The 24,078-nt window shown below is 40.7% G+C and overlaps 1 protein-coding gene and 1 pseudogene across 1 annotated transcript in view; both read right to left on the bottom strand.

The window, feature by feature from the left end:
* The window catches only part of SNW1 (SNW domain containing 1), a 30,797-nt gene extending 19,548 nt beyond the window's left edge, over window positions 1-11,249 (bottom strand). Inside the window, exons 1-3 of the mRNA XM_037031204.1 lie at window positions 11,179-11,249; window positions 6,159-6,312; window positions 2,326-2,487 (exon numbers count right to left, since the gene is read on the bottom strand). Of these exons, the coding sequence (XP_036887099.1) occupies window positions 2,326-2,487; window positions 6,159-6,312; window positions 11,179-11,192 (330 nt within the window). The 5' untranslated portion in view covers window positions 11,193-11,249. The remainder of the gene's footprint in view (window positions 1-2,325; window positions 2,488-6,158; window positions 6,313-11,178) is intronic.
* Window positions 11,250-21,811: 10,562 nt separating this feature from the next.
* LOC118976718 (mitochondrial import inner membrane translocase subunit TIM14-like) lies at window positions 21,812-22,311 on the bottom strand (annotated as a pseudogene).
* Between the last annotated feature and the right edge of the window lie 1,767 nt (window positions 22,312-24,078).

Genomic DNA, 24,078 nt, shown 5'->3' with positions numbered 1-24,078 from the left:
GCAAAGGCTTTTTAGAGAATATACTGGCATATGTGTCATACGTGAAATCTGAATTATTCTTGGATCCAGTAAGTCCAATTTATTTTACACAAAAATATTCATGTGCAGGGCCCTGGCTGGTGTAGCTCAGTGGATTGAGCACGGGCCTGTGAACCAGAGGATCGCGGTTCGATTCCCAGTCAGGGCACATGCTTGGGTTGCAGGCCAGTTCCCGGCAGGGGACACACGATACATTGTGTGTCCTCGGCAGAGGCAACCATACATTGATATTTCTCTCCCTCTCTGCTTCCCTTCCCCTCTAAAGATAAATAAATAAAATATTAAAAAAAAAATTCATGTGCAAAAAGATGTTTGTATTTGTGTCTTGAATAAGATACTGTTTATAAAACTAAGAAAATGGAAACCACCAATGCTTAAAAAAATTAGGGGACAAGTGCACCATCTAATTCTATATAAATTTTTTAAAAAATGAAGTGAACCTATAGATACTAACACAGATCTTCAAAACCTATTAGGTAAAAGAAAGCAAGTCTATGGAAGTTATGGGTATTAAAATCTTATTCATGTAAAAAAAAGGTATATATATTTGTGTGTGTGTATAAAGTGGGAATACATATACGTACATACCGAAATCCATAACAAAGGTCTGGAAGGCTATATATCATTGTAGTAATAGTGTCTACCTCTGGGAAGTGGGAGAAGTAGGCAGAACTATATATACTTTTGAAGTACTGGTATCTTTTACCATAAGAATGTATTATTAATGTATTTTTTAATCAATAAAATAAAAGGAAAAAACCGACCCCTGGCTTTTAGTACAGTCAATTACAAAGGTATCACTGAGTTAAAAAATAAGAAAGGCAGATTAAGTGAAAAATTATGCCTTTAGTTCTGGATTTGAGATAGTACTTAGGGAAATCTAGATAGATCTGCCATTACAAGGGCCTAGAGCCCAGGAGAGAAAACTGTGCAGACACAGATTTGACAGTTGTCAGCACATGAATGACATATCAGCCAAGGAATGAATTACTTTAGTCAAAGAGAATGCACTGTAAGGAAGAAAAGTCTTAAAGACCTTCACCAGAGACCTATCTCAGCAGACTGGTTAAGGTGAAGCCATATCACAGGGAAGAAGCAATGAGAGCAGAAAACAACTGCAAGAAGCTTGAAGGAAGGGGAAGAGAATTAGGTGGAAATCTGGCAGTAGGTGGAGGGAGCCTTAAGGTAGTCAGAGACAAACTTTTCTTTCAAAAGATGAGAAAAGCAAGCACAGTCAAATGCTAACAGGAAGGAGCCTGCAGAAGAGAAGTGAAAAGTACAACCTTAAGAAGAATAAAGAAAAGGTGGAGTTATAAAGGGAAGGGGAAGGGATGAGATCCAAAAAACACTAAAATACATGTGGCAAGATTAGGTTTAGGTAGGAGAGGAGATTTTCTTATAGAGATGAAAGGAAAAGTCAAGACTAAAAGACTAGAACAAGATAGAGAAAGCTGACAATTTTCTTATGGTACGAATGTGGAAATAGATGGAGAGTCGCCTTATTAAGCTGAAAGAGGACAGACAGGAGTAGGAGTTAAAAGTTGGAGAAACACCAAGGGAGCCCAGTTGAAACCTGAGATATAAATTGACTGCATAACTGTTTTCCAAGAATCTCATCAGCCAGGACTAGGAACAAAGGATGGGTTATCATTCCTGCAGTTTAGAGGGTAAAATGAAACCAGGAAAGAGATCGAGCAACGTACTGAAGGTCTTTAAGTATTTTCCCCAATACCTTCAACTCTGAAGAAATCTTTTACCTCTATTTGGAGCATTTATTTATGGGAAAAACAAAATAAAACTAGGTCTTCTTAAAAACAGTTTCTTGCTTAAGTGTAGCCGTTCTGTGATGAGATTATTTTAAGTACATTTTATTTTTGGTCTTTGGATTACTTTATAAGCAGGGCCATCCTAAATCTGAATACCAAGTACCAGTTTTATACTTGATCAAGAAAAAAAGAAGTCTGTGTAATTATTATAGCCAAATGAACTATAAAATAATTAGGTATCAATGTATGTAAGTACTTTGTAAGTATATGAGAGAAGATACTTTAGGCAAAATTAGATATGGATTTATATTTTTAAAAATTTGCTAGCATTTAAAAAAGGTTAGTAGTATTATGAAGTCATAATGTCATGTTCATATTGTTAGAAAGTCCTATCTACAGTGAGCCTAAGTAAATTTCATTGCTACCTTTAACATACACTAAATAGAGATTTATTATTTCAATACAGTTAAAAAATTCTTCACAAAATAATTATCAGTGGGGATAAATAATCGAGAATTACCTTGTCTTTTGACTGTCCTTGTCGAGCAATTGCATCGTATTTAATTTTTCCTTCCGCATCCACCTGAATGGCCAGAGCATTTGACATTTTCTTCTTTCGTCCCATATCCAGTGGATACTGGGCCACGTGGATCTCTGGAAAAGCACCTCCATCTCCAAAATCCTATGTATTGAAAAGAAATAAAAAATCTAATAGTAATTTGAGATTCAAGTTATACTTACTCATGCACCAAATAATGACAAAGATTTTATTATGCAAGAAGCTAGAGAGATAGCAATAAATAAAAGTTTTCTAATCTTGGGGAGTGTATATTCTACTGGGCAAAGATATAAAAAGCATAATCTTTGTGATAAATGCCTTGAAAGTAACCGAGACAGGAAGAGGGGCTACCTTTGATACTATGGCTGGGACTGCCTTCGTGAAGAGGTAAGGTGAACTAAAGCCTGAACGAGGAGGAGTCAGTCACAGGAGGACCTGCGGGGAGCACCTTCTAGGCAGACCAAACAGCACGTGTGAAGTGCCTTGCTGCAAGAATAANAGCTAGAGAGATAGCAATAAATAAAAGTTTTCTAATCTTGGGGAGTGTATATTCTACTGGGCAAAGATATAAAAAGCATAATCTTTGTGATAAATGCCTTGAAAGTAACCGAGACAGGAAGAGGGGCTACCTTTGATACTATGGCTGGGACTGCCTTCGTGAAGAGGTAAGGTGAACTAAAGCCTGAACGAGGAGGAGTCAGTCACAGGAGGACCTGCGGGAAGCATCTTCTAGGCAGACCAAACAGCACGGGTGAAGTGCCTTGCTGCAAGAATAAGCTGAGCGTGTTCTAGGAAACGAGAGTCCTGTGGGGCGGTAGCTTACTCAGGACAGAGGGCCAGACACATAGGTGATAAGACAGACGAACTGCATGGACATACAAACACCAAATTATAAAAGGGCTTCTTGACCATGGCAAGGAATCTGGCTTTTATATATGTAGCACAGAAAAATTAAGGAAAATATTTAAGAGGAGGAAAAGATTTTTAGTTTTAGCATAAATAATTTTCTTAATGAGGAACAGGTCAAGCTATGGTTATGGCAGAAATATTAAGGGCTTTTTTTCTTGGAACTGGTTTTAATAACATGATATTCGTATTCAATATTCCATGAGAAGCAAACAAACAAAACAGGGAAAACCAGAAATAAGCATATCATGTTTCTAATGATGACTACATATACAATTATTTAGGAGAACTAAGATTCTAAAGTAGAACAAACAAAGTAAAGTCTGTCAATGAAGTTTAATATACAAAAAAGCTATGTTAACATCAAATAAACATGAAAGTTAATATAATTTTGTTAAAGTAATATTTGATTAGTAACTAACTATAACTTACAAAATATAATTTATACTTATATTACTTCATTTAATTCTTATAATTCTTCAAAACCTCCTATTTTCATATGGGAAAAATTCAAGTTTAGAAAAGCTAAGGGGATTTCCTGAGGTCTCACAGCTAGCATATGAAGAACTTGAACCCAGCTCTTTTGACTCCCAAAAAAGCCTCTGTATTTCCTACTGAATAGAAGTACTTTTCTTTTAGCTCAAAAAACAAGGGGGTAAATCACTACTAAGAAATGATAGGAAAACATATTTAAATGAATCATTTAGAGAGAGTTTGATGAAAATAATTTATGAAAAGAACCACTTTTATAAGACCTCATCCTTCAAGAAATATTTCAGTAAATCATGGATATACGATACCCTAGGTAAAATATGCATAACTGCATAATTGCTTTAAAAAAAGGTTTGGCATTTTCAAAAGTAAACAATAAAGCTGATGGGGACATTTTCTTACAAATTAGTCAGAAACAGTTAAAGCAGTTCCAAGAAAGGTGCTCCCTGTACCCAGACCACCAATCTCTCACACGTTCCGATTTGCTAGGGTCCTTCAACTATAACAAGCACTTTAGAAATGCAGATGAGGCATTATATGATTATCAAGCTTGCCAGAAAATCATAGCTTTTACTTTGAAACCTAGAACAAAATGCTTTCTTCTACAGAACATTCATTCCCCTCGAGAAACACTCATGGTATTTCAAGATTAGCTGGCCATTTTGGTATGGTTTTCAAATAAACTGTTGTGTTCCACCAGGATATATGGAAACTTTGATAGTCAAGTTAAGATTTTAAAAAGCTAATAGTTCTTGAATATCATAATGCTGAAATGGAAGAAAGGATGAGATTTCTGTTGTATGTAATATAATGCTTGCCACCTGCAATCTTTGAGGCCAAATGAATATCTACAATACCTCAAAAAGAGACACTCAAGTCCTTTATTAGATATACCAATTGCTACCTTTTTACCCCACACTAGCCTCCTTGGTGATCTTTTATTTTGCTCTGCTTCTCACAAATTACATGATCAGCAACAACAAAAATCATTTAAAAAGGGCCTTCACACTCCAATATTACTAAGGACCAGAGAACAGCTGAGGAAAAAAACCCCACAGAACATTTTAGAAGGCATGATCTAGTTGGGTATTCCTCTTCTAGACTTACATGAGTTCCAGTAGGCAGGGGGCATGAGAAACAGGGGACGGGCTGAGAATACAGATGGCTTCTCATAGGATGCTGAGCAACAAGTTTCAATCCAATGAATACTTAATTCTTTCACTATGATTACACTTGGAGACATATGAAAAAAAGCTATGGGCATGAACCCCTCACATGTGTAAAAATCATAACCACATGACAGAATACAACAAAGTGATAAAATGAAAATAACTGGGTGCAACAATAAATGGTATAGGCAATGAAAAATTTTAAAAATCTTTTCACAGGGCAGTTATTCCTTGGGACACGGAAGAGGAAAATCTGCAGGAGTTAGAATGAATTTTGGGAGAAGAAAAAGGCTTGATGATACAGAAGAGGTTTGGGGGAGGCAAAATGAATTAAATATCAAATGCTTGCTTTTTTCCCTAGATAAAAAAAGGGGGCAAGTATGGGAAAGTGTGTCTTGGAATTAGGGAAAGGAATATGTATTGAACTGACGTACAGGATCCTGAGTAGTCAGGAGGATGGGCATTGCCAAAGAAGTTTGTTATTTGCGAACAAACTAAATGCAAAAAAAGATCATTCTAGATTCTTTCCTACCCGCTCATGCCTCCAAATCAACCATCAGAGTCTACCTCTTACACCTCTTAAAAATGTATCTAATATGTTTATTAGGCATATATTAACATTCTCAAAATGAAGACAAGAAAACGGATGAACAAAGGTTAGTACTGACTTGGAGTCAAACAAATACTAACGCTGTGTGATGCAAAACCAGTTTTGTTTTTTAAACTCCTTGTCGGTGCTCTCTGCACTATACCCAATGGGGAAAAAAATCAGAAAAAGGAATGCTGCTGGAGTTCTCCTGGGAGGAAGGTTGTCTCTTTAGGGTTATATGGTACTGTGCATGTAGGGAGGAGGAGGGAGGGAAAAGTATCCATACATAAAATCATTCTTTCATTTTTTCCCTCTTACTTTCCCGTTATTTTCCAAATGCTATAATCCCTAGATTTATGAAAGGTATACTGGTTTCTCTTGTACATGCTTAATAGTTGGCATAAGAAGAGATATAAACTAGTACAATTCTCTGGTGATCACAAAGCAGTGATGATAATAACTAAGAAGAAGATTAATCTTCTGAGAGAAGTAAATATATGTCTTGACAGGTCACACTCAGAATTTCTATCATACTGACACTCATCTGTGAAGATTCTAGGGTTTAAATTTATTTTACAAAGGTGCTATAAAATATTTCAGCACAATCTAATAAATCCAGACTGAAGGCCCATACTCACCTCTAATAACCGGGGTACCCAGCCCTTCCGGTGCCCGTATGGGGGAGGCTCCCTGCGGGAGGACACCAGTGCGGTCTGTCGTGATCTCTGGGACCTGGCCTTTTCTTCAGCCTCAAGCTGGTCCTGAGACAGCTGAGTAGGTGCAGGTAAAAAGCTATAAGCAAAGATAATAACAGTTAGATTTTAAAAACTCTTATATTTAATTTGATTATTGCAATTTGGCCACCAGAGATTGTTTTCCTGTAAGACTTTTTCCTTTGAGCAAAAGTGCAGTTTTTGATGATCCAGGGCAGAATTCATTGGTCATTTTGTTATGCCTGGAAAAAAAGAAGTACTCAGAGACACAGAGTAAAAACACTTGACTAGAATGCAGGCAAATGGTACCCAGAAACAAAAATTAACAGATATTTCACATACTAGACAAACCATTGAGTTTTTATGCTTCTGCTTTTATTTTTAGGTAAGGAGTAAACATTCCCAATTTCCCAGAGGCCAACAGTCTAGCAACATATGATTTTCTTAGTGTCTCTGCTCACATGCCTTATTCTTAACTATTTTACTCTTGTGCATCATGCTTTTAACAATTTTAGTGGCAATATAAAACAGCAAAGGTTAGAAGTGAATCTAACAAAAAGGTTGATAAAAAAAAAAAAGAAACACAAATTGTGTATTTAAGTGTGCTTTCACAAGGGTACCTGGTTTAGAAGGCAACTTAAAACTTAAGAGATCAGTCCTGGACGATGTGGCTCAGTTGGATGGGTGTCATTCCCGCAAAATGCAAGATCTCCCATTCGATTCTGGTTGGGGCACATGACTCGGCTGTGTGTTTGTCCTCACTGGGGTGTGTGCAAGAGGCAACCCACTGATGTTTCGCACTCACGTTGATGTTTCCCTCCCATCCCCTCTCTCTAAAAATAAATAAATATTTTTTAAAAACCCAAGTAAATAAAACTTAAGAGGTCAGACTTAAAGCCTAAAGATGTAATTTACCATTCTTTTATCCAAAACAGCCTTTCTACTAAACCAGGCATTTTTTAACCTTTTTCATCTTATGGCACACATAAGCTAGTTATTAAAATTCTGTGGCACGTCAAAAAAGATGGCATTTTTTGTTGATCTGACAAGAAAATGTATAATTTTGACCCATTCACACTAGAAAGCTCCTGTTGTGTTGGATGTTGTCATTTTTTTAATTTGGCAATCGCAGGGGTATGGAACCTGTGGCCCATGGCTACATGCAGCCCAGGATGACTGTGAATGCAGCCCAACACATAATCGTAAATTTACTAAAAATGCTATCAGATTTTTTATGATTATGTGTTACAATTATCTAATGTGTGCACCAAAAAAACACTTCTTCCAGTGCGGCACACAGACGTCAAAAGGTTGGACACCCCTGAAGGGAAAAAGAGGTCAGGTCTCTGACTAAATAGTCAGGTTTTGCCTGTTTGGGATCTAATCCAGTGGGGAGGGAGGATGTCAGGTAATGCGATGGCTGAGAGCTCAGAGCTCAAAGCCTACCTATGCCACTTACTGACCTGAATAAGCTGTTCACCTCTCTGAACCTGTTTTGGCAGATCAAAAGACTACCTACATCACAGGGCTGTTATAAACTTTAAATGCGAAAACCCATTCAACCTCTGTTCCATAAATATTTGGTTATTTGGAGCTGTTCTGATTCCCTTCTTGAGTTAGTTGCCCACGTCCCTACTTCCACAAGACCCTCTGTGTCCTACAACACTATCTTACTGTACTTTAACACTCTCTTCATTTACCTTCCCCCCACCCTCCACTGAAGTGTAAGCAAGCAACTTGAGGACAGGAATCAAGCCTTCTGCTTCTTTCATCCCTAATTCTTCTGGCATTGTCTAGTTCGCAGCAGGGGCTACGCTACTGAAATGTTTGCAGGAGAAATAAATTCACTCTTAGCCTTCACAGTCTTCACATCTTATGTCACCATAGCCTTCTTGCCTTTCCTAAGGCCATCTTAGGATCTTTACTTTTGCTATTACTCCCTCTGCTATAAAACAGTTTATTTAAGTACGAAGAACATTATAGTGCTATTATAGAAAACTCTTCCCCAGACCTTTATTGCGTGCTTGCTTCTTGGCATTCATGTCTCTGCTCCATTATAACTCCCTAGAGCTGTTTTATGACCACTTTGTCCAAAACTCCATCTCACATCTTTATTCTTAATACTTACTACCTAATTGCATTATTAATTTATTTACTCATTTATAGTTTGTCTCTCCTAGAATGTAAGTTCTGTGAAGCAAGGAGTAGTCTTGGTTCAATACTATAAAACCTTCACTTGCAACAGCGCCTGACACATGGTAGACTTTAAATAAATAATGAAATGAATGAATAAATGGAGTCCAGAGAATAAATAACCATATAAATTATATATACCCAATATACAGGATGGATAAAAGACAACTACCAAGAAGCCAAATTTTTACTATGTTTCATTTTTCTTTTCTTTACCTTCTATAGGAAGAACTAGTCATGAAAATGATCAAAAAGTAGGCAGCTTTTACAGTTTGGAAATTGAGTAAATGGGTAACTGGCCTGGTTTAAGGTCAGAACATACACTAGCCTTTCAGAGGGTCTCTTGTTGTTCCCTATAAAAGATGACATTCTCATAAACAAGCACACTCCTGGTGGGGAAAGAGGAATGGGGAAGAAAGGAGACATACAGAGGGACACTGGAGGCAAAACATCTACAATGGAGATATTTGATAGTGTCCAGAGACATTCTGTCAGGATTTGGGGGCTGAGATGGAAAGCGGGTATCTGGCATCTAGTGGGTAGAGGCCAAAGATGCTGTTAAACATCTCACTACGTGCGCAGGACAGCTCCATTAAGGAATTAATTATCCAGTCCAAATGTCAATAGTGACACTGTTGAGACCTCTTAATGTACTTCTTCCCCTTCACTAAAAAAACATATTACACGCAAGTGATATTACTGAATACATAACTTTAATTATGAGGGGGCACCTCCCCCAAACTGGAATTATCTTCTGGAGGGCAGACCCCTTGTAGTGCAGTATTCCCCCACTAGATGAGTGTTCTAGGAACTGATCTCTATCAGTATACCAGCTGGTGTTGTTGTGAGAGGCTGTGTTCAGGTTCAGTGACTATTTCTGAAGGCTCTTTCAATGCATTGGCCCATTCCATGATGGGCAGTTAGGAGTGCACCTGCGCACACTGTGCTGAGTGCTCAGCAGTTTTTGACCCAAAACGACAGGGCCCCCTGGGCCCCATCCTCCACATTTACCCTCTCTCCCAGAAAGACTAGAATGAAAAAAGTTCTCAAAGGCCAATGTGGAAGAGGTAAAACAAAAAACAGCAGAAGCACAAAATCAAAACTGACAAGTTCAATAACTATTGTGAGTAGTGGGAAATCCACCTTAATAGATGTATTGCATCAAGTGGAAAGTACTTTGAAGGTGACTGAAACTTAAAAATGTAAGAACACACAATTTTTATAACTAAATTCTGTTTTTTTTGGGGGGGTCCCCCCTCATACACTTGAATTGAGACAATCAGACCAGTATGACTTTAAATCTTTAGTTAGTAACAATCATTGGTGACAAGACTGTAACACATCGCTACGTTAAGTCCCTACTATTAATCCCTGGTAGATTTTGGAAATAACACTTCACCTGGAAACTTGAGACCATCTCTAAAAATGAAATCATCTAGAACTCTGCAAAATCAGAAGCTATGCAGTCCCCAAGTCAAGTTATATAAAGACTGCAGACGCCCATTGCAATTTTGGGCACACAATACCCACATCATCTCTGGTACTTTTCCGGTGTGTCCTCAAATTTCACCTTTTCCACAAAACCTTTCCTCATTAACCTAGAGGGAACTCAATCAAATGTTTGATACCCACATCATTTACTAAAGGAAACTCTCTATTCAGCTCATTCCATCTAATTCTTTTTGCACTTAAGGTTAATACTACACAAACATCTGGGTTCTTTGTTTCCTATCTGTATGCCTGGCTCACCATCTTTCCTACAGCAGAACACCGTCAGATTTCCTTCTTGCACACATACAAGCCCTAGGATAGAGCAAGTCACCAAAAATCTATTCCCAAAAGAATTTTCTGATCCAAACAGTTTTAGGATTCATAATTGTCATCGAACAGGAAACAGGGGCGTGTGAGAATGAAGTGTGTTTCGGGAGCTCAGGCGGATGTGCTAAATCAATTCCTTTCCTCGCGACACCTCTTTGATACTCAACTCTCCCTATTGGGTTCGCACGGAAAGTTTTTCTACTTAGATGGGGCAGTAAGGTCGCGGACTAGTAGGAGTTACGTAAGTTCTCGGAATCTCCCACTTCAGCATCTTTTTTCATAAAGGCAAGGACCACTTTACACGCGGTTACCAAGGCAACCAGCAACAACAAAAATCGGAAGCGGTCCTAAGGAAGAAATTCTAAGGTCCAAAGTTTAAGTGCAGAGCAGCGGCGCGAATTAGTAGACAGTGTCCACTACTGTGGCTAACTTAAAGTCCCATTCCTAACCTACCTCTGGCCCCAACCCCGGAATCCTTGTTTCGGAACAAAGCCCAGAGAGACCTTTAAGCTCCCAAACAGCCGTTAAGTCCGGAAGGTCGCCTCCCGCCCGCCTCACTCCGCCCCAATAAGCCACTTCCCTCCCCATCCCCACCGCATCCACCGAACCGCGGACCCGAGGGAGCGCTCTCCACACCCTCACAAGCTTAAGGGAAAAGCAAGTACGACTCTCCCGCAGCTGAAGCCACGGAACTATTCACCACGCCGCTCCTTTCGGCCCTAGTGAGGGGGCAAACTCAACCCGCGAAGCCACTCAGAAAAGACCCCAGCTTCGACGAGGCCTAGTCGCCCCGACGGCCGGCGGGAGGGCCTAGCGGTCGTCTCGGCCCACGGGACCACGGGCCTGGTCATTGCCCAGAGAGTGTGGACATAGAAATGAAAAAAGTGGGTACTTCCAGACCCTTCCGCGTCGAGAACCCGAATTAACAACCCACCTGGTGAGCGCCATGTTCTTCCGCTTGCTTTCAGTGCGAGCGACAGCACCGAGAGGCGGGTCTTTCCTGGACTAGTTAGGCAAAGGAAGGAACGCGCAATACGCAGGCGCCCTAGTCGTAGGGCCTGCTGGGACTTGTAGTTCTTCGAATAATCCCACAATTCGCTTCCATCTAACCAGAGCAAGCTGGGATAAGCGATTCCGATTCCGTTAAGAATAGCAAATGCACCACTCGTCCGCTGCAAAATGACGGGGCGTTAACGAAGCGGAGCGGCCTTTTAAGTTGCTTTATTCTATTCCCTACTCGGTCTCATTTCACTTTCAGGAGTCCCAAATATAAGAGACTTCCTGAGACAGCTACATTGAATAAAAAGATGAAGAGTTTTAAAACAAAAGGAAATCGTGAGACTGGCGAAGGTAGAGTTCTTGGATACTGAAAACGTTCACACGCAAAATTTTTCTTTAAATGCTATCCCTTACCAGCAGACCCCAACCTCAACCATTCTCCTGGAGAGGTATTGTATGATCCTTAGTAAGTTACTTTTAGAACTATGAACCCGAGAAAGAAGACACCAGTGAAAAGGGGCTTCTGGTGGCTAACGGCTCAAGTTAAAAACAAAACATCTGTGCTCAAATTAAACAAACAGCCTTGCAGCCGTTTCTACACAAAAGCCTCTCAGAAAACTGTACTTCAGAGAGGAACCTGCAGTGAGGTACCTGCCTGCACTCCTTCTGCTGACTGAGCCAGCCCTTATAAAGGAGGTTCTGGAATCCTGTTCCAACCAAGGGACCCAAGACCTTCCCCAATCCAATCAGTGCTGGACAGCTCTGGCCTACTGGAGTGGCTGCATTCTGACCAATCAGGACAGTGCCTCTTGGGCCAATCAAACTCTGAAGATTTGGAGTCCTCATATACAAGAGGACAGACCAATCAGAGATGTTGTGGGGAATTCTCTCCATATCAGCCAGCTCCCGTCTGTCTCTGAGAACCGCAAAGCAGGCCTTCAAGGAACCCACAGAGCTGTTCAGTGGGTGCCTCATAGCTGTGCTGTCTCACAATTGAGCTGCTTTGCACTGAATAGTTTCCTCCTTCACTGCATCCTCAAATTAGGGATGCCTCCTGATATTGAATTGACACCAACAACCGTTGGCCGACTGTATGTGTTTTACATAGATTGTGTTTTACATAAATTATGGATTAGACATAATCATTGTTGAGATGATAATATAAATGGCATCTGCTTCAAAATATTGGAAAGAGGAAAGTGAGTGCAGTATAGATGAAATGAGAATAGCCCTGAGCTTTGATCACTGTTGAAGCTGGATAACAGGGGCATGGATCTTCGTGGTGGTGTTCTACTTTTGTATATGTTTGAAATTTTCTGTGACAAAAAGTAAATACAAACTTTCAATTGCAGTATAGCATGCATACAGGAATGTGCATATACACTCAAGTGTATCTATCACTCTTTGAATTTTCCCAAACCAAACACCCCAGTTTGAGCAGCATAAGAAGCACCCCCCCCACACACACACACACTCAGTGTGACTCTATTTCTGGTGTGACAAGATATTCCAGTTCATCTAATACTTTTCCTGCTCCAGACCTGGAATCAGGCACTTCCCCAAGGAGTCCTCCTTTAGGCAAGAAAGTGATATTTAGAGAGAAAAAAATCTGGATGCTGTGGAGTGCTCATGGGGCTGATTATTGTTTGGAAGGCTTTTCAGTGGGCAGAGCTAAAAAAATCCATGCACATTTTTTTAGAAAATGCATCATGGTTTCATACCAATATTTCTAAAACTGCAGCTATAGGTTTAAACAGATTCTACTTAACTTTGATTTTATGTGTATTTCTTCTGCAAATCTTGGTACTTAATGGCATAATTGTGTATGTGAAACTATGGTCTAGGGAAGACTACTGTGCCGTAATGGGGGGCTGATGTCCCATCATATGCACAACCCCAGGAATTATGCAGGGGATGTGCAGGATTCGGGGGGTGAGGGAAGACATTAGGGGAGATCTTAGAATCCTGCCTGCCACAGGATATAAGCTAAATGAAAAAAAAAGCCATTATTATTTCTGTTTGTCAACGCAGGTTTGTTGATGACATTGTGTAGGGTAACAAGCATGATCTGGGAGTCTGAAGATATAAATTCAAGCCGTAGCCTCACCAATAAGCTGTATTACCATGGTCAAGACACAACTTCTTTGGCCTCAATTTTTTTCAAGTGTTATCTTTTATTTACTTTTTAATTTTTAAAAAATATATTTAATTGATTATGCCATTACAGCTGTCCTACTTCCCGCCCTTCATTCCCCTCCATCGTGCACACCCCTCCCCCACCATCTCCCCCCTTTCATTTACGCCCATGTGTCTCAAGTTCTTTATATTCTATATATCTCATACTATTCTTGCACTCCCCCTATTTTGTAACTACCATCTATGCTACTTATTCTCTGTACCCTCTCCCCCCTTCTCCTCCTCTGACTCACCTGTTGCTAATCCTCCATGTGATCTCCATTTCTATGGTTCTGCTCCTGATCTAGCTGTCTTCTTGGTTTGCTTTTGTTTTAGGTGTGGTTGTTAATAACTGTGAGTTTGCTGTCCTTTCACTGTTCATATTTTTCATCTTCTTTTTCTTAGATAAGTCCTTTTAGCATTTCCTTTAATAAGGGCTTGGTGATGATGAACTCCTTGAATTTGATCTTATCTGAGAAGCAGTTTATCTGTCCTTCCATTCTAAATGAAAGCTTTGCTGGATAGAGTAATCTTGGCTGTAGGTCTTTGGCTTTCATGACTTGGAATGCTTCTTTCCAGCCCCTTCTTGCCTGTAAGGTCTCTTTTGAGAAATCCGCTGACAGTCTGATGGGAACTCCTTTGTAGGTGACTGTCCCCTTATCTCTTGCTGCTTCTAGGATTCTCTTCTTCATTTTCATCTTGGCTAATGTAACAATGATGTGCCTTGGTGTGTTCCTTCTTGGGTCCAACTTCTTTGGGACTCTGAGATTCATGGATTTTCTGGAAGTCTATTTCCTTTGCCAGATTGGGGAAGTTCTCCTTTATTATTTGTTCAAATAAGTTGTCCACTTGTTGCTGTTCCTCTTCTCCTTCTGGTACCCCTATAATTTGGATGTTGGAACCTTTAAAGATGTCCTGAAAGTTTCTAAGCCTCACCTCATTTTTTTGAATTGTTGTTTCTTCATACTTTTGTTTGGTCATTTTTTTCTTCCTTCTGGTCCACTCCTTTGATTTGAGTCCCAGTTTCCTTTCCATCACTATTGGTTTCCCATATATTTCCCTTCATTTCAATTAGTTTAGCCTTCATTTGTTCCTGTAATTTGTGACTAAAATCAGCCAGTTCTGTGAGCATCCTGATCACCAGTATTTTGAACTGTGCATCTGATAGGCTGGCTATTTCTTGGTTGCTTAGAGTTATTGGCTCTGGGGCTTTGAATCCTTCTTGAGCCATAATGTTTTGGTCTGTTTGCAGTTGTTACGTATGAGGAGCGGAGCCCTAGGTGTTCACCAGGGTGGGGCAACTCAGTCGCTGAGTTGTGATGCTGTATGTGGGAGCGGGGTCATAGAGGGGTAATGGCGGTCCCCTCTGCTGCTTCTTGCGGCTGGGGCCTGCATGATCTGTCTCACTGCTTGCTCCTTCACCTGGTTTATCTGTGCAGGTGTGCGCAAATGTGTGACCGAGGTCAACCTGCCACCTTGCACCCTCACTGGATCTACCCGTTGCAACCCCACGCCTGGGATCTGCCAACCACTGCCTGCACACCTGGGTGGGTCTGGCCGAGTTTTCCTGCGCAACCCTGCTCCGCCAGTTGCTGGCTCTGCCTCTCTTACCGGTCTGGCTGAAAGGTTCGTTGTTGTTGGACTTCCTTATAGTTCAATTTTCTGTGTTTTGGTTGTGTTTTTGTTACTAAAACTTTGTTGTCTTTAAACTTGGCCAGAAGTCTGGCCTCAATTTTATCAAACTTAAGATGCTTATCATGTTAACTGCTTTATGTGTGTATGTGTATATATAATAACTTGATTATAATACTTAATTGAGGTAATGTAGGTGAATGTGTTTAACTCAACTCTAATGAACTATGTAAATATATTAACTATTACAGTTAATATTTTGGTTGACAGTGATCTGCTTTAACTTCTGCTCCAGGAATGTACCACTTCTAAAAAGAGAATAAAAGGAGCAAATTAGAGAAGGTCCCAGAAGCCAAAATCAAGGAGCTTAGTTTTAATTCAGCAGGTAATTTGGAGATGGAGGACTGAGAGAGCCCAGGTCCAAGAAACTGGCAGGAAAGATGATTCTTAAGGCAGAATGGGTTTCTATGGTGATGAGAGACAAAGAAGGCCACTGAGAACAAGGTTAAAATAACATGGGAAATCAGCAAGACACAGACTAAGACCTGGGATATAGGGTTGAAAGAAAGAGGTAAGGAAGAGCTTTTAAAATCCACTCTCATTTTCCACAGAGGCATGTCCATGAGAAGCATTTCTACCAGTCAGTGGTCCCCTGCTCTCCTTGGGGTAGATAGAGTACAGGAACTGACTTTAATAGTCATCTCAGCAAAACATGATTAAGAAGGCAAATCTACTGCAAAAGTAAGACAATATTATACCCCAAGGCTAAGTACTTTACTCACACTTGTGGGGGAAGGGGTTTTGTGTTCAGTTGTTCTGGATCTTACTTGCACCATTCAGTCCTCATTATTGCAGATAATTAGCAGTGGCTAGCTCATAAATAGCCCAGTACCGGCCAGAATTGATGCTGCTCCAGGTTTCAAGGAACAGTCTACTCACTCTTGGTATTCCAGATGGAGGCTAGAATTTTTCCTCAGGGAACCTAGGGTCTAAGCTGATTCCTAACTAGCTGTGGTGCTATAACCACAAGTATTATTAGTAATAGTGGATTCTGGAGTCAGCTTTCCTGGGTTCTTTTCCCAGCTTCCTAATTTGCTAGTTGTGCACCCTGGGCTGTGGGGGCAACTTTGCCCACAAGTCCCCCCATCCACCATGGATGAAAATGAAACTACCAAGACATGATCTGCTTGGGGAGGAGAGGTGGTCAGTCTCTCACAGGAGAAAGACCGAGAACCTCTTCTTCAATGGCTTTTATTAGGGGATAATACACAGGAATACTGGTAAAGCTCATCAATCAATGTCAAGGTGGCAAGGATCAAACAATAGATAACATTTCGAAGAAATCTGAGGGCTTAATCTGAATCAGTGTCTGTCAGGTAAGGGGATTGTAAAAATTTAGGGAGACATATTCATTTCCTGCTCAGACCCTTATCATATGAATGAAAGCACTCTTAGCAAAGCAGGCTTCACAGGACTTTGTGAACTCTTTCTTATGCCCCATCACTTTGGATCCTGCTCTAGCTGGCAAAGGGCTGCACTGCCTTCCCAGTGATAGGTTTTTAGGCTTAAGTGGATTAGAGCCAGGAAGCGCTTCTCCCAGACGGAAATGGGGACTTGGGCTATGACAGAATAGTGATGGGGGTGGGGAGGGGGAGGGTCCATCACTCCCTCTTTGCTGCAACGTCCCCGCCCCCCCCAGTCCTTCCTTGAGGGCCTTCCAAGGGATCATGTCTGGGTTAGGTTGCCCCCCGTCTGAGGGGTCTTACTCGTCACTGACTAACCAACCAAGCATTGAGGGCCGAGAGATAAGCTACCAGGGAGATAAGCTTTGTCTCCTTAGTGACTCTCAATCAGGAGGTCGCTCGCTCAGCCTTAGCCATGGGGGACAGTTACAACTGAAACCAGGTAGTGCAGTTCCCAACACTCGACAAATCACTTCACTTCTCTCTCAGTTTTCTCGCTGCCTCTCCAGCCCCTCAAAATGAGGAAAGTGTATAATCTAGTCTCATAAAGTTGTTGGGACAATTAGATGAATTAATCATGTAAAGTGTGTAGAACAATGTCCAGCATAGAGTAAGTGTCAAAAAGTAATCATTATTTCCTGGCCTTAATTTAATTGGCTTTAACAACATTTATTAAGCTTCTTGAACTTCAGATTTGGTATTAAAGTGACACAATTGAACTCAATTTTATTTCCAGGGTAAACTGTTACAGAAAAATGAAGCGACCAGACACCGAGGGTTGAGGAGCACGATCTTTATTTACGTGCACGGGCCCAGAGGAGGGTGATCTCCAAATTCTGAGCCCAGAACAAAGGGCTCCTAGGGTTTTTGTAACCTGTAGGACCTTCCTGTCTACACAGCGGAAGCAGGTTACAGAAGCGGAATGCAGAAGTTAGGTTATTTCCTTATTTGGGGATATCTGAGGTGCTGTGCCTCTCATTGGCTGCACGGCAGAAGCAGGTTACAGAAGCAGAATGCGGAAGTTAGACTCTCCTACGGGGCGTTCTTAGGCTAGCAGAAAAGGGGCTCTTCTCTATCAAAACTACCAACTCACATTCTTTTCTCCTATATGATGCATGTTTTTATTGCAATACCAGTATTTTATGCTTTGATACCATTATGCTAATTAGTTATTGCTGCTTTATTTAAATTGATTCTCTAGTGAAAAATGACCCTGCCCCACGTCACTGTTCCTCCTTATTAGAAGAAGTCTTTCATTTGCTTTCACAATCTTTAAAAAAAACTTTAAATGTGTTGGTTTCTATTGAAGTATAGTTTCAAAGGTTAGATTTACAAATTACTTAGTAACTGCAAAAGGAAAAGTGTACCTTTTTAGTGGAGAGATCTGGCTGTCATCACTTTGGTATTTCTAATAGAGGGGCAGTCCGACTCCCAGTGCTTCCATTACGTGATGAGGCCAGCCAGACCTAACTTCCAGTTTACAGGAAACTCAGGAGCTAGAGGAACGAGATAAATAGCACAGGGAAACAATCAAAAAAATCCAGAATGTGAAACATTCTACAGGATGAGTGGCCTAGACTCTTTGAAATGTCAGCATTATAAAGAAAAAAAGTAATAGAATAAATGAAAAGAGACTGATGAGATATACCAAATGCAATGAATAAAAAGCTTATTAGGAAAAAAAAGCTTATTGGATTTTTGTTCAGCTGGTGAGAACTATAAAAGATATTCTTGGGACATATGGACTAATTTGAATATGGAGTTACAGGAGACTACATTATGAAATTTTGGCTAATTTTATTTGGAGGATTAATGACATTGTGCTTATGTAGGAATAAGTAAGAATAAAGTTGTTATTCTTAGATGCATGCCAGAGGGTTTGGGGATGAAATGTATGCAACGTGCTTTCAAATAGTTTAACTCAACAACGATAAAGAGGGGTGCGTGTGTGTGTACAGAGAGGTGGGGAGAGCAGGGGTTGGAGGGAGACAGGAAGCAAATGCAACAAAATGTTTATAACTGTTGAACCTAGATGGGGGAGGGCACCATGCAGGTGTTGAATGAACTATTGCTTCAACCTCTTCAGGCACATGTATGAACATTTTTATTAAAAGAATGTAGGTAAGAAAAGCAAAGTTGGAGGACTCACATTTCCTAATAATCAAGACCGTGTAGCACTGGTGTGAGTATAGATGTATGGATCAATGGAATAAAAGGGAGAGTCCAGAAATAAACCTTCGTGTTTGTGCTCAACTGATTTAAAAACAAGTTTCTTAAAGATTTTTATTTATTTATTTATTTATTTTTAGAGAGAGAGGGGGAAAAGAAGGAGAAAGAGGGAGAGAAACATCAATGTGTGGTTGCCTCTCCCATGCCCCCTAATGGGGACCCAGCCCACAACCTAGGCATGTGCCTTGACTGGGAATTGAACCCGCAACCCTTTGGCTCATAGGCTGGCGCTCAATCCACTGAGCCACACCAGCCAGGGTCAACTGATTTTTGATCAGGGTGCTGCTTTGGAATAACTCTCTCTTCCAAATATGTTGAAATCTAACCCCCAAAGTGATGATGTTGAGAGGAGGGGCCTTAGAGGGCGATTAAATTGTGAGGGTGGAGCCCTCAGGAATGGGATTAATGCCCTTTTTAAGACTATCGGATGACCTAAGGCTCCAAGGCAAACAAAGACACTCCTATTAAACCTGACATTTGAAGAGTTTAGAGATTACTTCCAAGAATCTGAGGACAAAGGCCAGTTCTCTGTTTGGGCAAGGTTAAATTCTTTACTACAGAACCCTTGAAAAGGATAAGCTAAGTAAAGGGAACAGGTCAAAAAAGGCCAGATATTGTATAATTCCATTTACATAAAATGTTCAGAATAGACAAATTCTTAGAGACAAAAAATAGAATAAATAGCTACCTGGGAAGGGGTGGGGTGGGGGTGGAGATGGGAAAGGTGAGTGACTGGTGGGGCATATGGGGTTGCTTTTTGGATGTTGAAAACTGTATAGTGTTGATGGTGGTACAGTTCTGAGAAGATACTGAAACACTGGTGATTGGTGCACTTCAGAAAGGTGAGCTTTATGGAATGTGGAATATTTAGTAAAGCTATAAAAGCAAAGTCAAGGGGAATGCAGAATTTATAAAATGAATAAATAAGTGAATAAAAAATGACCTCGTATCCCCTCAATTATTTTTTCCCCAAATGAGCTTTAGAATTATTTTGTTCAGTTCTTTTTAAAAAGTTTGTAGAAGTATTGATTGTCACTGACTTGATCATAAATTATCTCAGAGAGAGCTGATATCTTTACAATTTTATGTGCAGGAACATTGTTTAGGTTTTGAGTTATTAATAATCTTTCAACAACAGTTTGAAGTTTTCTTTAAATAGATTGTACACATCTCTCAGGATATTGATTCTTAGGTATTTCATTTCTTTGTTATCATGGATGCAATCTCTGTTTTTATACGATAACTAAATATAACAGTAATTTTTATGAAGCAAGCCAAAAATGTTCTTAAATGTCAATTTATGAGTAGATTCAATTTTTCTGACTGTAATGACTTAAAGTCAGGGTCATGTTATATTTGGTGAGATGTGCTCTTACATCGTTTTCCTGGGACTGAGCAATTCTCTGGGTCGATGCTAGGAAAGCAGCTTTGGGGTCAGCTACTTCCCTCCTCCAGCTCCGAGGCTTCCTGTTTGAAAGCACTCTGAGACCTGCTGACCCCATTTTCCCCCCAGATTTAATTATTCTTTCTGGAAGTTGGCTCTAACCTTAAGGGGATTTGAAACAGAAGGCTCCAGTGGGGATCAACCTTTAGACCCAAGATAACCACCCTTTCTCTATTGAACAGCCTGGCAGGAGAACAATTTGCCCCTCGCCCTGAGCACTGTCCTGTGTTTTGATTGATCATTTTCATTCCTGTCAAGTGCGCCCTGGCTCACAGGCAGCCATCTGATGCCTGAAGTGACTGCTTATGGGACTCCCTCGTCTTTTCTCTAGTAACATGATCCTCCACTAGAATGTGCCTGATTGGGGAGAAAGGAGCTACAGTGGGTGTGGATGGCTATGATTGAACAACCCTGAGCGGGAAAATACTGGGATAATAAGAATAGTTACTGTTAGCTGATGAGCTCCTCCGTTGCTCATTTAACCCTTTCAATAGCCCTATATGAACAGTTAGCTCTTATTATCCCCATTTTACAGATTGAGATATGAAGGCTTAGAGGTATATAATATCCCAAGATGACAAATAGAAAAGGACTAATCTGGAACTTAAACCCAAAGAATATGATCTTAACCACTATTCCTCACTGACTGCCAAGTGCAAGATTCTATCTTTCTAAGAAACCTGAAGACAGTCCTGAGACCTGCCTCCCTGATTTCTTAGTCCTGTAACCCTCAGCAAGTTTTCCTGCTTCATAAGGCTGTGGTGATGACATGAGGTGAGATAATACGGGTGAAATGCTTACGTGCTTGGTGCACAGTGAGTACTAATATATATCAGCTGTTATTCTTCAAAAATGTATCAAGTGCTTTTTCTGTACTGGACCCTGTGCTAATTTGGGGGACTCAGAGTTAAATACTGTACATCCCAAGTTCTAAAGACCAGGGCCTTGCTACACACGGGGTCTGTGGCCTGAGTCAGGCCTTCAGAAGTGTTCTATTCGTCCTGTACATGCCTGAAAACTTCTGAATAAGTCGCAGACGTTTGTTTATTACTTATTTATTTAAATACACATTAATTAAACATGTAGTTTAATTACCAGTTTGTTGGTCTCCCAGTAGATGGGGGTTCCTTGAGAGCAGAGACTATGTTCACTTTGCCTTGAAGTAAGTACCAAATTATTTGCTAAATGAGCAATGGACAAAATTTCTATTCAAATGGTATGCATTTGCCCATAATTATTGAGCATTGATCTCTAAAGTATTCTATAATCTGATTTAAAATCCTCAAACTTAAACCAAGAAACTGATACCAAGGCTTTCATTTAGTCTGTGCTCAATCATTTTTATTTTTTATTTTTATTTATTATTATTTTTTAAGATTTTTTATTCCTTTATCTGTAGAGGGGAAGAGAAGGAGAGAGGGAGAGAAACATCAATGCATAGTTGCCTCTCATGTGTCCACTGCCAGTAACTGGCCTGAAACCCAGGCACGTGCCCCGACCAGGAATCTAACCGCGATCCCCTGGTTTGCAGGCCCGCACTCAATCCACTGAGCCATGCCAGCCAGGGCTCCTTTTTAAAATTTGTAACTTTGAGGCATGGTATTATAAAAAGCTGGTGCTCATATACATACACTAATAAGCACTTGAAATTCATCACACATTTACTTCATTTTTTAGCTTGACCTTCTAGTAAATCTTTAGCTTCATTGATTTTGGCTGCTATCGAAGGAGATGCTCTCTTGTATGGGTGATTTAAAAGCATAATTCACTGATAAGCATCTCCGGTTCTTCCTTTATTGGCAGTAGGGCTGATAGCTGGTATTAATGCTGCTTCCTGTCTCGTCATTTTGTAATAGTCACATCTGTAATAGTCACCACTGAAGGCCCTCTTCAAGTATAGTTCCAGGCTTCACATGCAGGCAGCAAAGAATTAGCAAAAATGTTTAGTAAGTCTCACAGATTTTGGTAGACTTTGAAACACTTGTTTGACTTGAGGCTCCATATGCTTCACAGCTTGCAAAACTTAATGGCCTGCAAATCCTGCAGCAGCCATGGTCAGTCCAGCTGCTCCCACTGTGTTGGCCGGGGCTCCGGCTTGGCTCCCCTGCTTCCACTGAAAGTGCATTTCATCCCAACCCAGAGGCTGCAGACACCAACTCCACGCCTCTACTGGAAAGCAGTGTGGCTCCTACCAGCAAAAACAAAAACTGCCAGACCTGGTTGCAGACATTTAAATAATTGGGAGATGTAAAGATTTTAGTTTTAATAAAAATCTAGGTTTTCAGCTTCTTTTGAAAACCAGTAGAGTTGGGAACACTGGGCCTCCATTCTCACAGAATGTGGTTTGCCATGTGGTAATGTGGGCCACAGTCCCCACCACTCCCTATTGCCTTCCATACCAAGGGAGTCACTGGCTATTCAGTGTTGCAGTTGCACTGTTTTTCTTATGATAGAAGTAAAATGTTTCATGTACCTATGATGTTGTCATAAGAAAACAAAAGACAGGTCAAGGGAACCTCATGACTTAAGAAAAATGGATGATGGTTTTGTTTTTGTTTAAAAGCCAGGATTATTCTCATGTCTGATCTGCTTCATTTATTTTTATTACATTCTTGGCCTCAGTAGGCATGTGAGTTTTCAGCCCCTGGTATAAAAAGATAACCTCAGAATGTGATAAGTGCTATGCTGGAGGCAAGCCCAAGATGTTTTGGAAGTACCAAGGAGAGGCCCTTGGCCAGGCCTCGAACTTCAGAGGATACTTTCTGACCAAGATCATGTGCGATTAGTAGGTGAGGCCCAGAAGGACAGGGGCAGAGGTTTGGGTGGTGGGTGGAGTGGGAGAGCGGTGTAAACAGATGGAACAGCATGGGAAAGGGCTCAGAGGTAGCAGCACTAACTTCTGTCTCTTCTCTGATCTATTGACCTGCCTTTGACTTTCCTACACAGGTGTCTTCCTTGGGCAGTGGTGTCTCTTGCTTTCTCATTCCTGGGAAAGAAAAGATGACTGAACCCCTTCAATGACAGAACCCTCCTCACTCCATATACCAGCTGCATCACATTCCTAGGTTCTTCTTGACTCGCCAGGCACATGGGTATCCTTGGAGACCATCCTTCAAAAATCCCATCAATAGACCATCCTTCAAAATCCTATAAAAATCCCAGCCTCCTAGAAAGAAGAGTCTTTACACCCATTACCCTGTTACACAGCAACAATAATACAGAGCTCTTCTTCAGAGGACGGGCTGAGAGTATCTTAGTGTTACAATGATAGAAGTCAGAGTCTGTGTGGTGGGTGGGGTTTACACCCCTGTATAAAACAAACCACCCTAAATCCCTGTTCCTGACAAAGGCAAATCGAATTCCTCCCAGGGCAATTAGAGAATCCTCCAGAGGTGAGAGTGTTTCTCTGGGAGGAATCCAGAAAAGTGGGGAGAAGGAATCAGCTGCTCTCAACCTGAGAATGGAAGCCCGTCTGAATGCGCAGGGCCAGACTCTGCCCATAGGAAACGTAACTATCTTCATAGTGGGTAGACCCTGTGAACTTCTTTTCTTTTTTTGAGGGCATCCATTCACTCAAGGAACTGGCAAGTTTAGTCAACTGAAAGTGAAGAACTGAGGTCAAGTGAAAGTGAAATACTTGAGCCTATTCTTGCTCACAGACAGGAGGAGCCCATTCCTACCAGGGGTCTGAGAGATTTAGCAGAGCCTGTGTGCAGGCTGAGGATGGAAGAGATTTCCTTTGTGGAGTTCAAGGTCAAGTCCACCTACAGAGAAGAACTCTACTCCAAACCATAGTAAAATACCATTCAACACTCACTAGGGTGACTATAATAAAAAAATATATATATATGTATATATTCATGAAAATGTAGAGAATTTAGGATCCATGTAC

The sequence above is a fragment of the Sturnira hondurensis genome, unplaced genomic scaffold (assembly GCF_014824575.4).
Source record: "Sturnira hondurensis isolate 20B ecotype Veracruz unplaced genomic scaffold, ASM1482457v3 Scaffold0021143, whole genome shotgun sequence".
NCBI lineage: Eukaryota > Metazoa > Chordata > Mammalia > Chiroptera > Phyllostomidae > Sturnira > Sturnira hondurensis.
Note: the sequence above shows the minus strand (reverse complement) of the source record. Positions and strands in the feature narration are given on the sequence as shown.